Raw genomic sequence first — 17,465 nt, forward strand, 5'->3', positions numbered from 1 at the left:
ATGGAGTAATTTTGTTATTGACGTGTGGTTTTTACAAAATCTAAACAGGGCCTATATCAATTATTCGTCCATCAGTACAGACAGATACTAGCTATTTCACTATTTAAACCTACTGACTAACAGTCATAGTGATTATCCATGAGATCTCCGTAAAAAAAAATATTTTATGCTCGCATTGTTACAGAATGCTGCCATTGATAATTCGTATTACTTAAATTTTTCAGGCGTCCATATAATCATTTTTAATTCTAAAGTCTCCCGATATCAATCTATCCTGTAGTACAGAACAGAGATGAACATGTTAAGATTGCACACCACTAACCAAGAATCTCAATAGTTGTGCGAGAAATCTCCGTATACCATTTTTATATTCTTTAATTTAATGGAGTAGTGCCATTAATAACCCTTTCATTAATAATCCTAGGACGTCAATATTGGATTATTTGTACCAAGCAGAAATTAACATGTTTACAATCGTGTCTTACTAATCAATAGTCTCAACAGTTATGCAAAAAATCCCCGTAAATTTTCTTATATACTCTAACAAGGTACTGCGTTGATGATTCCTTTTTATTATTGTTAATTCTAAAGACATTAATATCATATCATTTATCAACATAGGACAGCAATCATCATGTTGATATTTAATAGCGATGATTTTTCAACCCTGAGGACGCTAACGTCGCATCATCTGGCATTTCACTGCCCTCAAGATAAACAACTTTACGTACTTTATTTTAGAAAACAATTTCATTCATTACATTTTCTTCTCCTTCTTTATTCTATCAAAATAGATGTTTGTATTCATGAATGTTACTAACTGATTATGATGTAAACAATACAACATGACTTGTTAATATACCCATTAATTATGTTAAATGTCATTTATTCTTTTTTTTACGATTAATGAATATTTCATTACTATTGGCTAGAATAGACCGTATTGAATGCAGTTAATAGACTTCTCAAGAATTGAACAAATCTTAAGCTAAATTACCACTAGGAGCATGACCTTTTAAGATAATAATAGCAATATAAATGATGGTTAATTATCAGGAACAAGGATATTACTGTTCTTGCCATTAGTTTACGCTTTAAGATAACGGAAGGGTCGCACCATTTTTGACTTGGTTCATTTACATTTAGCACGACGATTACCCATTTAAACCCAATCCCAGTCTGCTAAGCTGAATGATAAAAACCTTAATAACATAATCTTGTCTATTTCTCTGTCTTACCTGATGGCAATAATACAGCAACAGTGATGTTATCTTCCGCATTAGCTGCTAGACTGTAGACGACAGTCTAAAATTTCAAGTACTCACTTCCGGACTACGATTGATGGAAGCGGGTAATGTTAAAGTACAACCGTTGCAGTCTAATGCAAGAACTACTTAACTCAGCCTAGGAGGATCCTTTAAACATCATCCTCCCCGCACCATCCTATTAGCTATTTTTAAATAATCCTACTGTTCACAGTTTGTAATGAAATTGTTACTTTATCAATGTATTCTATCAAAAGATGTAACTATATTAAAGAATTGATTGTAAAGTCTTTCGAATAGAGGAGTGCCAAGAGTAAATTATTTGATCTGGGAAATATAATTAGATAATTAAAATCAGAGCGTGTTGATCTATTTCATAATCATATTAACGGGGCGATAGTCGCGATAAGAGGGTAATCATAAATTCGATCAGTCCTGGTGATTATCTATTGGTGCCCTTCATCGTTCAAATGGAATGATAAAATTTCATGCTTTAAAATACAATAAACTGCCTATATACATGTACAATGTGCTTAATTGATTTCCAAATAGTTGATTAAGCGCTAACATGCGTTATTTTGCGTAGGTAATGCAGTATTTAATCAAGCTATTAATACCGATGCTGCTTCGGTAGTCATCGAAAACAAGTTTAAGTCAGCCGCGTGATGTTATCAACTCGTCTTTTCCGTAAAAGTTAAATATCGATAAAAGTAAAAAAATAAATCTTCAAATGGTAAAATAGTTGAAATTATTTTTTGATACAGTACAATCATCGACGTCATGTACAGTTTATCCGAAGCTGGTGTTTACCAACAAGAGTAGTCAAGTTCATATCGATTCTCATTCTAGACCAAAATATAGTCTTTACAAATGTAAACAGTACATGATTAGGATAATTTATTCATAAACTGAACAGATGGTAGCAAGTATTGTTGGACAAAGTGACAGATTAAACGCTTCAGTAATTTACTTATTGTTTATTGATAATTGTTTATTTTATCGGTCTTGAAGGGAAGAGTATACGATCAATGGAGTAAAATGGTTATTACTTGCTTAGTAACACCTGTGTTATTGGACTATTTTTCCATTCGATGCGTGTGTTTAATCAAATGCCTGTTTCTGCGTCTTAATTAATGATCAATATTGTATTGATGCAAGTTTTGGCTCTATTCCATCAAAGCCTTCTCGAAGGAAGGAAAACAACATTTTCTGCATAAGTGGTACACCATGAAGGCAAATAGTAAAAGGCCGGTCAAGCCTACGCCAATCTATGTTGTATCCGGTCTGTGTAGACCATTGTGCGTACGAATTTCTGTCAACACTATCCATCTCATCGACAGTCTTTTGCAATAGAGTTAATCATCACGACAAGTGTAGTTAACATTAAGCGTAGGTTGAATAGCAATAAATAAATCAATTGATTACTCTTGACCCGAGTCTAGAAGTCTACTCTCCTACATGATATAAGCGTTTTACTCCTGGCATGATCATTCAGCTTGAAATTTTCAATATTACAGCTGGCATCATGCTTAGCAGTGTTTCGTAGGAGTACCGAAAATAAGACAGATCCATCGTATTTATATCAATTAACTGCACGCTATTTCCTTATTGACTCTGTAGTCCATAAAATGATGACTACTGCTTGTTCAGCTTGATCGGACAATAATCATAAATAAGAAGAATCATGCCGAAATGATTTAATTCAGCTAAAGTTGTTTCATTAAATAAATAGGATTGAATAGCTTGTGGCAGTAGATAGTTACAATACGATTTCATGTACTGAGTTCAACACTAGATTGTTACGTTGCATGTTGCAGATTAATAACATGATCCATATCAAGTCGCATTGAGACCATGATGATCCCCAGAGTTGATATTATGCTATTCTTTTGCCCTACTGGCATTTTCACCATCATGCTTAAGCAAAAGAAAAGGTGTTATTGATGGCTATTGTCATTTTTTGTTGTAAGCAATTGAATCTTTAGTTGAAAGATTGCAAATGGCTTACAATCACATGCAATGAATGATATCCATTAGCCATCTGTGATAAAACTCGTCCATCACATCGCATCCACTACGCTGTCATTGCTATCGAAGGTGATCATCTTCCCTTTCCATGATAAAATTCAACATTACTTGCTTTCCATTTCTGTTTTCAATCGCTCTCGAGCTCATTTAGATCCCTTGTGATGGTAGCATACCCTAGGTTAGGCATCCATTGAAAGGCATTATACCCCCATTCTCCATTGAAAGAAACGATGGCGTTGGTTGGCCATCAGCCTCGCTTGTGGTTGAAGTATCATCCCCTTCACCCACTTGACATGGATACCATGATCCATGTCTACGACTATATCATAGGTTGTGGCATTCTTACCCTCCCTCTACTCGTTTACCTATCCCTCAGAATAACTTGTTCAACCAATGTTACTTGATAACTCTACTGGGCAAGAAATTCAATGGCTAAAACATGGAAGAAGCTAGCTCGAGAATCGTTGTGTTGATTATGTTACAACAACAAACGCTTGGTAAACTATCATTCTCTTCTTGCTTGATTGAAAGGTTTGATTGTCATTGAAGGAAAGCGCTATTGTTAAGCCTATTGTTGTCATCACAAACGACACACGTCGGTTAAACGGACCCGTTGATGGATTTTGCCGTTGAAAGGGGCTGCCATTGGTGGATGCTGTTGACCACGTGATGCAAGCCATTGATCAACACCATGGAACAGCTGCATTTCTTCATCGACTTTACACGATATTGATTGACTGTTTAGCGGGTGGTCCAAACTGGCGATTGGAAAAATGGCTGATTCCACAAGCTCTCTCCACTGCTCGAGTTAATCCACACTGTTCTCATTGAATGACATGATAAAGTTAAAAATGAAGAAATAGAAAATGGAATTATTTCATCCTTGCATTGGAAAGATTGTCATTGCATGCATCCATGCGGTCCAAAGCTGCAAGTAAGTAGCGTATTGTTGTGCATGATGATGTCACGCATTGCTCGTCTTTTAGATATCTTTCTAGTTGGCGATCGACGTAGTTGCCATTCTTTCACTGATACATTGTTATATTGCGCGATGAATGACTTGAGCTACACCACTAATCCTAGTAACATACCATCATCATAATCAATTTAACTAATAACTCATCACTCAACGTATTGTTCCATGTCTGCGCCTATTTGTTTTACATGTACAGTATATAACGGTTATCTAAATAGAAAGTTCGTCATAACCTGCGGCACTTTCTTACCATTTTATCGACCATTCTAGCGACGATTAGCATCGATACTCTTCATTGCAGCTATTTTACTTGGATCTACTTGTAGTTCTTGCCTTGACCATCTTGTATTTGTGGAAGAAAACGACGTCCGTTAATACCGATGATTGTTGATGATCGTTAGCACATTGGATCATCGTGAATTCTTTTACATACTGTACTGTAGATTGGTCAATCTTGCCAAGGTTTTGATTGACAGCGGATTGCCATCCAAATCAACGTTACATTAGATAAATCCAATTGGTTGGATTCCAATTGAAATCATCCTCTTCGATTACCATCTTGAATATTCACTTATCATTTGGATACAGTTGATAATCACCTACGAGAGCGTAAACTTGTTGTACTGTATACGTTATCGATCAACCAAGATCAAGTGGATTGTTTGGGGATCGAAGAGAAGAAAATTAGACCATCGTTGTTGTTGTTGGCGGAAAGAGTTTTTATTTCTTTTTTTTCCCCTTCCTCTACTCATCGTCATTGGTGTGAACGAGAAAGTGGATCTATTGGTACATGAAAAATGGATCGTTACTTAACTTGTCCACTATGCCAGTATTATTTTAATCATCCTGTTATTCTCCCTTGTGGCCATAGTGTCTGCTTAAAGTGTGGCCAACGCGTGCAAAAAAGCATCGCTACTGCATCACCTGGTCTTCGTGCTAAACGAGCATCTTTACCTAGTCTTCATTATGGCGACGGTGGACAGGTAACGCGTAGTAAGTCAGTCGATCTGATGGTAACTTCCATCGTTTGCCCAGTTTGTGTCAAGAAAAATATCTTGGCCGATCGAGGCGTTCAAGGACTTGCTAGGAATTGCATGTTTGAAGCATTAATTGATAAGCTTAAAAATCAGAAAATTAGCCAAATGAATGATTGCCAACTGTGCGAGAAAACGCCACCAACACAAGCTACTCGCTATTGCGAGCAATGCCACATTGCTTACTGTGATAACTGTTGTGCAGTTTGCCATCCTAAGCGTGGACCACTTGCCAATCATACGTTAACCATCATCGCTAAATCTCCTGTAGAAGAATACCGACACAAACAACTCAACCCTTGCGCTCATCATCCTAATCAATTGGTCAATATGTTTTGCGCTACTTGTTCCGTTTTAATCTGCTGTAAATGCTTAGAAGTTGGAGGCCATTCAAGCCATGATACTCGCAGTTTAGATGTGGTTTGCAAGAAGCAAAAGGTATGTTCTCCAAGTAGTACACGATCTTCTACCATTTTACTGTATTTTATTTTGAATGGACTGTCTTCAAAACAGGACCATGCCAATCTTGTTAATTTCAATCGAGTTGTTTCAAGACAGTAGGAAACAAATCTTACTTTGAATCGGGTAATTTTAATACAAACAACAGCAATCTTATTTTCAAACCAGCAGCTTCAATACAGTACGAGATTGTTGTATGTCTCACTTTCCATCAAGTAGGTTAATGGTCAATCATTTTCCTTCGAATCGGCTAGCTTCCATGTCACAATACCAATCTTATTTTCAATCCAATCGTGTAGGTTCGATTTAGCAACGCCGATCGTCTTTTCAATCGACTAGCTTAAATAGAACAACACCAATCTTATTTTCAATCAGCTACTGTCAATACAACGATGCCAAGTTGACTTTGAATCTACCAGTTTAAAACTGCCTATCAATACACAACGATCGTATCGAAAAAATGGATACAAAAACACATCAGTTCTACAGTATACTAGACGTTCGCGTATCCAATGGCATCATCGATAAGTACACTTGCAGTGGGTTCAAAATGAATCATTCCACCTATTCCATCGGTAGAATAAAATAAATCAACGATGATGAACTTTCCAATTTTGAAACATGGACAACAGCCATGTATTGACTTAGTTTCACTTCTATCCAGTAAGAGTAGATGACGGTCATCATCATCATCAGTTCCTACTGATCCATGATTCATTTATAACATGGACGGTAATTTCTAGTTTATTTTCTAAAACAGTAACTTTATTTCCTCTACCCGAGACGATATTTGACAATCATGACGTCAAATTGTTGTCGATTTTACACTGATGACTTTCCTCAACTTTTGCCTATTGATGCTACACAAAAACCTGCAAGATTGTTTTCCTTTTTCAATTTTTCTACTGTCTACATGAAATGAATTGCTGTTTCAATACTGTACTGTGCTATGTTTGCGTTAATAATGTGGAAAGCATTGTTTAAAAATGATTGGGCGTTTTGTACTGTTATAGAATCCCTTTTTATTTCTTGTATAGTTGCAAGGATATTTTCGGCATGATGTTGATTAGGACCAATCGTACCTTTTACAAGGTTTTTTTCAACTCTTTTACAAAATTGATTGCTTCAACTTTCATCAATCCATTGAAAACTAGGCCAGAAGTAGTCACAACATTTCATTTTTGTTATCTTTGCCAAATTTTTGAATAAATAAATAATTTTATCTTTTCATGGCAGGTTAAAATTATAGTATAATGATAGCAATCATTTCTTGATATTTAAATACATTTACAGTAGCGATGCAATTTTTTTTCTTGATGGTTTATTTTGGGGAAATCTCACTTGCCATTTTACACTCTATCGTTAATCATGCCAAACTGGTTGATAATGGTCGTACCCTTCTTGGAGAATTGTACCAAACTGTCTAATGAGGGTAACATAGAATGCATTATGAAGTAATGATTGAAAAGAAATGCCTTCACCAGGGCTAGCATAATATCCGATGGAAGTCATATTTCATCAACATAACTGGAGAGTAGACACTTGAAATGTTTTTTACACGGATCATTTTGTCAAATAGCTAAAAAATGAAGAAGAAAACAATAGTATTGCACTGTGATGACATTCTCGTCTCCATTTTGTCACAATCCTCACATTCAATACCATAATTGTTTAGTGTTTTTTTACCTTCGATCTAATCCCTCTACTATAGTCGGTTATTGAAGTGTTTAAATAGCAATCAAGCGGCCTTCCAATGGATTTTTTTTATAGCACATTGTGTTGTGTACCTCGTAGGAATTTTTATCAGGATCGCATGATGCAGTCATCATCATTATTCATAACGAATCAAGTCACGATGGAAGTAATTCATGCTTTAGATAATGTAACTGATTCCAGTACTTCCACTTCACTAGAATATCAACAACGACTAGCAGATACAAAATGACACCAGCTGAATATACAGTAGAAAAGATATTTCCACTTCTCTATGTTAACTCAGCCGGGAGAACATCAAATCGACCAAGAAGTGGTGTACCAGAACATCACGGAAATGTAGTCATTGCTTTTTTTATTTTCCAATTGCAAGGGAAAATGGCGTCGCGCCGTACTATGCCCTTTCTGAAGTACCTTTTATCCATTTCGAGTGAAACGATATTGTCATTTCTATTCTAGTAGTAATGTCTAAGTCTACAAGATTATTTTACGGCAATTTCATATCATGACATGCACCTGTTTTAAGCCATTATACCGTTATGATTTTACGATGCAGTTCTACATGCAAAACGTCTTGCGGCACTATAACATTTTTTCATGCAATGCTTATGCAACTATTCAATGGAGACTAGCGATAGACCTTCCTAAATCTCCAGCCTCTAGTGGTCATGACTAAAAGTACGTATTGTATACCCAACTGGGTGCTTTAATTTTTAATCATTCCTTTTTAGCCGCCAAATCAACGTTGTCAATCTCCAACGGAGAATAAAGGGACGTTCATAGTGGACTTGCATTAGGCCCAGACTACGATATTGTCTCATTCTTATTATTAATGGCTAGTCCATTTTAGCTCTATTTCCTATCTTGTATAACTTTTTAAACAACTTTTTAATCTCGCTATCCACTGCAATATCGTGTCCAAGCTGATAGAAAATTACAAATCATCCTGTATTCAAATAACTAGTTCTCGACGGGATGACCAAGTCAATAAACGATGAAAAATTAGACAGCCACATTTTATGTCGACTGTAGAGCGATTCTCTTCTCTCCGGGGGTGATAGCCTTGCAAGATCCTGACTAATGTTAGCTTATGAGTCATAGGCAATTTACGGTAAAAGGAATCGTCAAGACAATCATTTCTTTGTAAAGCAACATAGTAGACGAGTTAAAATAACACTGCCATTAGCGTTTTACAACAATTGGATAGTACAATTTTCTCCTGCATGCCCACAGCGGACAACCCATACAACGGAAGCTTTACTGCTAAATTGAAAGGTTTCCGACATCTTTGTCTTTGCCCTTCCTCATAGAAAGATACTTTAAAGTATACGAATATAATCATTAAGACTTGGCTAAAAGGTTTCACTATGATTCACGTGGAGAAGAGTTTTTTTATCACCTTTTTCGTTTCTAGGCAATGACGATAATTCTGACGTAATTTGCTTTCGATTCTATACATCATAGCAAGACATTAACTGATCTCCTTTAGGAGTCATGTCTTTATTATAATCAACTACACCATGATTCTATATTAACTAATAGATTAGCGTATGGCATTGTTATATTATTCAAGGCTAGAAAAGAAAAGTAATATACGATAGGTAGAGTTAATGGTGATAATCCACTGTTCTAAAACGAAAAAAAGGTAAACTACTGTAGTCATGGCTACACATGTTGATGTGCAAGGCTAACACAACGCAATCGATCACATTGATCATGATCTTCCATTACTGAGTAACTGGCTTTAAAGCACATTTTTTACGTCCTGTTTTTCATTGCAAAACGAATAAAAATAACCTAGAAAAGAAGTTGGTTGGTGGAAGAGATCATGAATAAAAATGAATCATGATATCCTTACAGTATCGCTTGCTTTAGGGTATAGTTTTTTCGTCCTGATCTTCATTCCAAGCGAATAAAAAATAAATAATAACTTAGAAATGGATTGATGGGGAATAGAAATAGTCGATAAAATCAATCATGATATCCTATTACTTTACTGTATATGCTGCTGCTTTAAAGCATCATTTTTATATCATCTTCTTTTATTACAAACAAATAAAAAGAATACAACCCAGAAATGAAACTGGTTAATAAGAAAGAAAAATAGTAGACAATGCCAATTATATATTATCATTTCCGACTGCAGCATCAGTTGCTTTAAGTTTTCTTCTCCTGCGCTCATTTACCATTGCGAAACGAAAAAAAAATAACATAGAAATAAAGTTGGCTCATAAGAAAGAAAAAGACAGGATAAAATTATTCATGATATACGGTATAGTCTTACCATTTAACATTGCAAAACGAATAAAATAGTAATCGAGAAACAAAGTTGATAAATGGAAGAGAAATGGAAGCTACCCTCTTCCAAATCGAAAGAAACATTAATTAAACAAATCATATTTGATGAAGTTAAAACTACCGCTTTTACTTCGTACATAATGAATACGATAATAACTTGGTTTAATATTCCTCCTTATTTAACTTTTACTCCCTTGATTAGCAGTAATTGACTGAAATTGCTTAAATGGAATAGAACTATTATTGATTTTACTTATGCTAATTACTGTATCCAAAGTTGAATGACAATGGTGATCGCTTCTTTTTGAAATGCGCTTCTAGACTAATACTCAAGCCAACTTAAATATTCTGAAGACCAACGTGAACGATTTACAAATATTTATTGGAGAGCTAACCGAATGTTACCAACAATATGAGGTATGAATACCTAGAAACGACATGCTTGAAATAGAGCTACAATCTATAGAGTTTTGATATGCAGCTAGAAATAGTTTGCTTACATACTCTTATTAAAGTAGCCATTTCTGTCAACTAATTCGTATAATCATTGATGGCGTAAGTGATCCAACAATGGAAATAATTGTCTCTTTACAACAACGTTTTACTCCATCTATACAACTTATATCGTATTAAGCATAAAATAATATGCGTCTCCCTTTACTCTTTCATGTTTTGCAGATCTCCAATCTTGATTTAGAAGCCTCAATAGCCGCTCAATTTGACTTATTAATTAATCAATTACAAAAGAAGAAAGAGAAAATGCTATCGGATATATCGAATCAACAGCGTGAACAGTTGGAAAGTCTTAGTCTACAAAATAACTCTTATAAGCAAAAATTAGAAGATGCATCGGTCCTCGTTAGCTTCATTGACGAATGCTTAAAAACCAATGATTGCGGCAGTTTCATCCAGGTAAGCCATTACCATGTATATGATATTCTATTGTGATGGCAACAATCTCATTTTGATTTTATCTATCATCCTTCTACTATAGGTGGCGGATAATCTAAACACCAAGTACGTACAATAGACTCTTCTACTTTTTACTTTAATTTTCATGCAATCCGATTTATAGTGATCTATTACATGACTCATTTCCAGTAATAAGATCGTCTTCTATTGTATATTATTAGTAATGCCTCGCTTGCTTCTTACTCTTTGTCAACATAATAGGATTAACGATGCCTTGGCGACATGGAAAGACGAGATTGTTTATGAAGCAGCAGTGGAGCCGCCATTGGACGTAGTTTTAGATTCTAAGGCATGTCAAAAGGCCGTTACTGAACTTTGCTTCATTCAAAAAAGTGGTAAGTGCCCCTAAATAAGGCTGTGTATTGTGAGTTTTAACAATTATCAAATAGGATGTAAAATGCGTATCACTCGTTGTATATGTTGAATTCATGCTAAGCAAAGCTAATTAAATTAAGGAAAAGACTTCTAAAATGTTATTCTAATTTAATTAGTCCCTATGCAGCCTGAAATTATTGCTGATGAATGTCGTATGTCCAATAATAACCTTACCGTCTGTTGGAGACCACCTAAAAATTGCCAAGTGGAAGGCTATATCTTAGAATTGATGGAAGATGGCCAAACAAAGTATAAAGAAATCTACCGTGGTAGAGAATGCAAATATACAGCTAGAAACTTGCATTTCGATACTACTTATAATGCTCGTGTCAGAGCCTATAATAAAGCTGGTATCAGTGAACAAAGTGTTGAAATCTGTCAAGGAACAACACCTAAAGGTAAATTTCATCAATGAACTCTCCCCTTTTCGTTTGGTATTGGTGTCACTAACATCAATTTCTTTCTTTTACAGTAATGCATTTTATCGTCGATGATGCCTTAGGCCACCCAGACATTAAACTCTACAATGATAATACCGTGATTACATGTAGCAATAGTCAAGATAGAGTAATACTTGGCAGCGTTGGAGTTTCACGAGGTGTCCATTACTGGGAAGTATGCATTGATCGATACGTTGGAGATCCGGATCCTGCGGTTGGTGTAGCATATCTTGATGCCAACAGGGATTCAATGCTTGGACGAGATACCAAATCGTGGGCAATGTATGTTGATAGCTCTAGAAGTTGGTTTAAACACGATAATGTCCACACCAATCGTTGTGAAGGTGGAGTAACCACTGGCTCAACTGTAGGCGTCCTCTTAGATATGGACAGAGGCTTGGTGCGCTTCTATATTAATGGTGAGCCACATGGCCCAGTAGCATATAAAGGATTAAGCGGTACCATCTATCCAGCATTTAGTTTAAATAATAAGGTACAAATGAGTATTCGTACTGGTTTATCGATTCCTTCCAATTATTTAATTAGTACAAAATAGTATTGTAGTGTATTGGTTAATTACTTTAAATGGATTTTATGATAACATTAATTTCTTATCATGTTGAATTTAAATCAATCACGGTGCTGTAAATGTTTTCGTATCTTTTGCAATACAAAGTACTCGTAATGTCAAGCAAAGTAGTTCCACGACAGCTTCTATAGCTATTATTGTTGCTATAATCTAGTTTTACGCTTTTATTTGCATCAATGGACAGTCGCAGATGTAAAGTATCATAAAAATTATACTTAATAATAGTATTATAATGTCAAAGTTAATCATTGTAGAGTGATATAGATGACCTTGTAAATGTCATCATACTCAGCTTTATTGGCTAATCTGATATAGCCGTCTCAAAAAATTTTATTTCAAACGTATAGACGTTGCTTAGATCACATGTCTACTTATTATTATGGATTGTTGTATTCCATATTTACTGTAGCAGTTATTGTAACTATTAAATGATGTAAGAAAATAATCCTATTTTTTTTTGGCCTTGGCTATGGTATTGTCCATTCTTATGGTAACGGCCATTAAGAATGCATTATTAATTGCGTCATAGTAGATCACAATTTGTCGTAAAAAATTGAACTTTAAATTATCAAAGATTTTACGGAAATCACAAGTTTTATTTAAGAGTCATCTTTTAGGCTTGCTTTATACCATCATGTATACGTCTAGACGATGTATAATAATCTTAAACTTCTAGACATCAATAACAATGGGTGTTGTGAAGTTTGATAAGATTTCTTCATCAAAACTGAATATGTGATAATACAACACTTTACATTCAGTTTGTCATGTGCTCTACCTTTCTTCACTGCACCACCTGTTAAAAGTTAAAAAACATTATTTCACTTCGCTGCCTAAAAGAAAAATGTTGCATGATCTAATGATAAGTAATGACATAAATATTTAACTTAATTTCAAGTACTTTTTGAAAATTAATAAAAGATTATTAATTTACTAATGTCATATGTGTCGCTTATGATGGTGTGATTGTAGTAACATTGCTATGCATTCCAGAATGGGTTTAATGGTACAAGAGGATCAATAATATAGAGTAATCTAATAAATTCTCGTCTTTATCAAATCTTTCTAAATTACAAATTACCTATAAGTACGACAATAATGTAGCTATCTTTGGCCGATCAGGCGGAGTTTTGCTACAATATACAAGAGTCATCTCGCCATTGGAACCAATAATAAAGTCTCCTCCCATCTATGTGTAGATAAAGTGGTTAGAATTTATTTCCTTAATGTAGAATTTCATGATAGCTATTGTCAGAAGTACAGATACAGACTTAAGGTTTTAATCCCTAACTTATTACAATGACTTACTTGATTTGGATCGTCATCTTTTACCATTTTATATAAAGATCGACCGCAACATTTCTGCTCAGCATAGTATGTCATAGTTGTTGTAGACCAAACCTTTAACAGAATCCATAGGTTAATAACTGCAAATTATTGCCAATTCGATTATTAAGATATATGGCTTTATAGAACACAAGATTACGTCATGCGTAAGCTACAAAGATTACGAATCAAGCTGTATAACAAATACATGATACCTTAGCGACGGACTGTCTTAAACCGAATGCTTCATATATCTGTATTGTTAAATAAATAAATGATTTCTTCTTATCAACTTAATAGAAATTATAAGTATTATCATTTATTTTTACAGGCTATGTAAAGAGTATACAAAATATTTCTTTCGATAGATACAACGCCAGATGTGGATACTAGTGACCTAATTTTTACTTTGAACGATTACATAATCTCAGTGAGTAACAACTACTATTTAGCGGCCAGAGATTTGACGATAGAGTAATACCTTCCTATCGGAATCCATTAGCATCGGATAAGTGGCTTGAGTTTCTTCAAGCCATTGTAAAGCACCAGCCTATCAACATAAATTAAAACACGTCATTTGCACAGGCTTTGACAAGATCAAGCTATCTTAAGACATACCTGAGAACCAAACGTGATCAAAATAGTCTTTGTATTAGCAGCATCAAACATAGCCTAGGGAAATAATTCAAACAAAAATTAGCAAGGTAAGCTATATGCTGATATGAATGTATTTAGGTATCAACCTTTTACTGATCATACTACTCTAATATTATTTTCTTTTATAAGGAATGTTCTTAATACAGTTATCAGCAATAATTCAACAACTATAGCACTATCACCTGATTCCGCTGTAGTTCGGCTACGTGATCACGTCAGGGCAGTCACGCAAAGTGTCTCAAAAGAATTAACAGCAATGATTTTCCACTTTCCATGAAATCTGATAAATTTACTTGGCTGAAATCCATCAAATGATATTGTTAGATCAGAAAATTATGCAAGATCCAATGGTATGTTGTATTCATTTCCAGTACTCTATCTAACAAGATGATTTATGAATATTGCATGAACTTTCGTATCTCTAACCTAGATGTACGAACATCGATCAATGGAACATGCAATGGTGCTACAGATCCGACAGTAGAACTAGATTGAGGCAATCCATCACTCTTATTGTGGTCCATTTTACGATCAACGTCTTTTAAAAAAGTGTTCCAGTTATCCTATGAGGTAACCCAAAATTTATTAGTAAAAATTGCGTAGATAATTAATGAAGTATTTATTTTATGCTGTTAAAACTTTATGCTATATCTAACTATTAGTACCATTTAGGACCAGCCTATTGAATTTGATATCATGTAATGTTATTATTCTTACTTCGACGTCAAATAATTCATCTACGGCATCACGAACTTCAGGAATCCTAAAACATTTCAGTATCTCTATTAAAGACTTCCTAAATTTAGACTGCCGTATGCACAATAAGCGGGATAATAAAATAATATCAATTTGGAAAGATATAACAAGCTTTATACATATTCTGCGGGATAGGATAACAGGTATTAGTCCCTATGTATTGCATTCACTGATATGACAGCTATATCTACATACGTAAATCCCAACTATACAAACGTTAACGACAGATATTTTATAAGAAACACGATAGCTACTAATTTTAAAGGTCAAGAGGCGGTTAAGGGTTAGTAGAATAGCTTGAGAGAATCTAGTAATATATCTATTACAATAACATTTGTTCGAATAAACTTAATGTGTTAGGATAAAATTAATTACAATATCCGATAAATTACCGATAATTTTCTTTGCATGTATTTTGCAGATCTAGGTGGGACTTTACAGATAATCTGAGTGTAGGCAAGAATTTATCAATGTTTGTATAAGAAATAGATTTATCCTTAGATAATAACATAATTTAACGGCTTCAGGTAGCCCTATAAAGTGCAAATATCTACTACTGTATGCTAGGCATATACACAGTTCTACGTGTATGTATACTATTTTCATTAGCATAGGAGTAATTAAGCTATAACAAGAAGCTAGATTACTTTTTAATGCAGAACTAAACTAAGTTAAATGTTTCCAAATTCGAGAGAAGTTGATAGCTGTAATTCATACTGTTTCTGTGCATAAATTATTACAGTCTAACTGACAATTTTTTTCTATGTTTAACCTGTACCTATTAAATGCTTCAGCATAAAGTCCAATAGCGGCTCCTAACTTATTGACATGATTATTTACAAAATCCCCAATCGACTCTATTAAGGTGTAAAATAATAGAAAAGATGATTTATGCATGTTGTCTAATACGTTTCACAATAATGGAACATTATTGATCATAGACAATTACTTGGCTAGTAAAATGCTGGTAAATCTCTCTTTCTATACTAAATAAAAACTTCAGTGCTAATTTTATATATCATATCGATGATGAGAATTACTATTAACACTTTACTATTTACCTTTATAATACTGCTTGTATACTGTATAAAATTACAGTAGATAGACAACGAAAGATGGCAAGTTTTACTTCAATACAGTAATAGCACATAATTATCGTCTACGATACTTTATAATAACTCAAGCAATAGCATATTATATACACACCAATGATTGAGAACTTTTCTTGAACTCCTGCTAACGTTTTATTTAATCCTTCAGCTAGCTGTTGTACTTCCTGAGCTATCTTACATGCCGTATCGGATGCCATGTTGTAATGGCATCCGCCTGCTACTATAGCCCCTTTTTTCAACTTCAATCCAGTACAGATAATCCTACAAAATCAAGACACTATCTAAATCATCGCTTGCATCAATAAGCTACTAATCATAACATTTTAGACCTAAGCTTTACCTGGAAACAAGATTAGTTTGCAAAGATGCAGTAAATGGAGCTCGGTCTGGAAAGGAAATTATTAATTTATTCTATACAGAAGCCTTTTTGTTCGCGCTCGATGACGTCATCGCGAAAGAGTATGGATAGGCTGTGTTTTAAACATGAGCAACGGGTCATAATGTAACCAATAGCTGACGATATTTCGAGTTTTTAGGTTATTGTACCATGAGATCAGTGTCTAAAACAGTGCTCAAGCTCATAGTACATAGACTAGCAATAAATTTTTCTTCTCGTATCGAACAAGCGTTCCAATAATGTAGAGTCTGTAATAAAGTACGCCTAGTCAGACAGACAACAGACAGACTAGACAGTACCGCGTTGCTATAGAGATTATTGCAGTAGCAGTGTACAGTAGCAGATCTGGATTTTGTGACATAAAAATATTGTTATTATTCATTGATCTATTGTTGCTACTGTGCGAGTATAAAGTAATAGAAGCAATAGCATTCAGTAAGACCACCTGTATAAGTAGGAGTAAATAGATTCGTGTATCAAATGACAACTTAATGCTTGTCTGCAATGATTTGAACTGAACTTTTAACAGTGCTAATTGTACGTACACGATATACTGTATATTTGAGTTCGAGATTTACTACGCTAAAATCGAGATCGACTCCATGCAGTAGCGTAATTCCTGCTCAAAATCTGCACACGAAGTAATAAGGCTGATAAGAAGTAGCTTTGGTGCATGATATAGGAGTCAATTACCTACTTCTTTTAGTGCCATGATCTGCTAATGTCAAGTTATGGCGCATTTTAGTAGAGCATACGCGAATATTATGCACAGGAATAATAATCTTCTAATAAATTATATTTGAAGATATTAAACAGAGGCAACGAATCATATTTCTAGTAACCTATATTTAGAATTATACTTTTCTTGCCATATGTACCATCCAGTATTATTGGGGATAAAACGAAGACATAGTTTGGCATAAGCGCGAGACGTATATCAATTCCAATTCGATATTTCTCTACATATGCAGTACTGAAAAATCTTACTCCCAATAGTTAGTTATTTAACTGTATGAATAATCAAGCCACTTACTATTAACAGTAAATAAGTACCACAGATGTGTAAGC

General features: G+C 34.5%; 2 protein-coding genes across 2 annotated transcripts; one reads left to right on the forward strand and one right to left on the reverse strand.

The window, feature by feature from the left end:
* Window positions 1-5,066: 5,066 nt before the first annotated feature.
* TRIADDRAFT_61254 (uncharacterized protein) lies at window positions 5,067-12,116 on the forward strand (the record flags this gene model as incomplete). The annotated part of the gene is made up of 7 exons (XM_002117171.1): window positions 5,067-5,741; window positions 10,095-10,190; window positions 10,452-10,685; window positions 10,768-10,790; window positions 10,947-11,080; window positions 11,237-11,518; window positions 11,593-12,116. 7 exons carry the CDS (start codon window positions 5,067-5,069, stop codon window positions 12,114-12,116), a joined length of 1,968 nt encoding a protein of 655 aa, XP_002117207.1.
* Window positions 12,117-13,230: 1,114 nt separating this feature from the next.
* On the reverse strand, window positions 13,231-17,109 carry TRIADDRAFT_61255 (uncharacterized protein; the record flags this gene model as incomplete). The annotated part of the gene is made up of 12 exons (XM_002117224.1): window positions 13,231-13,338; window positions 13,458-13,550; window positions 13,691-13,729; window positions 13,957-14,025; window positions 14,094-14,147; window positions 14,426-14,429; window positions 14,559-14,695; window positions 14,850-14,895; window positions 15,667-15,745; window positions 16,095-16,261; window positions 16,341-16,386; window positions 17,091-17,109. The coding sequence occupies 12 exons, from the start codon at window positions 17,107-17,109 to the stop codon at window positions 13,231-13,233; spliced, it is 861 nt and encodes a 286-aa protein (XP_002117260.1).
* Between the last annotated feature and the right edge of the window lie 356 nt (window positions 17,110-17,465).

Source organism: Trichoplax adhaerens, genomic scaffold (genome assembly GCF_000150275.1).
Source record: "Trichoplax adhaerens TRIADscaffold_22 genomic scaffold, whole genome shotgun sequence".
NCBI lineage: Eukaryota > Metazoa > Placozoa > Uniplacotomia > Trichoplacea > Trichoplacidae > Trichoplax > Trichoplax adhaerens.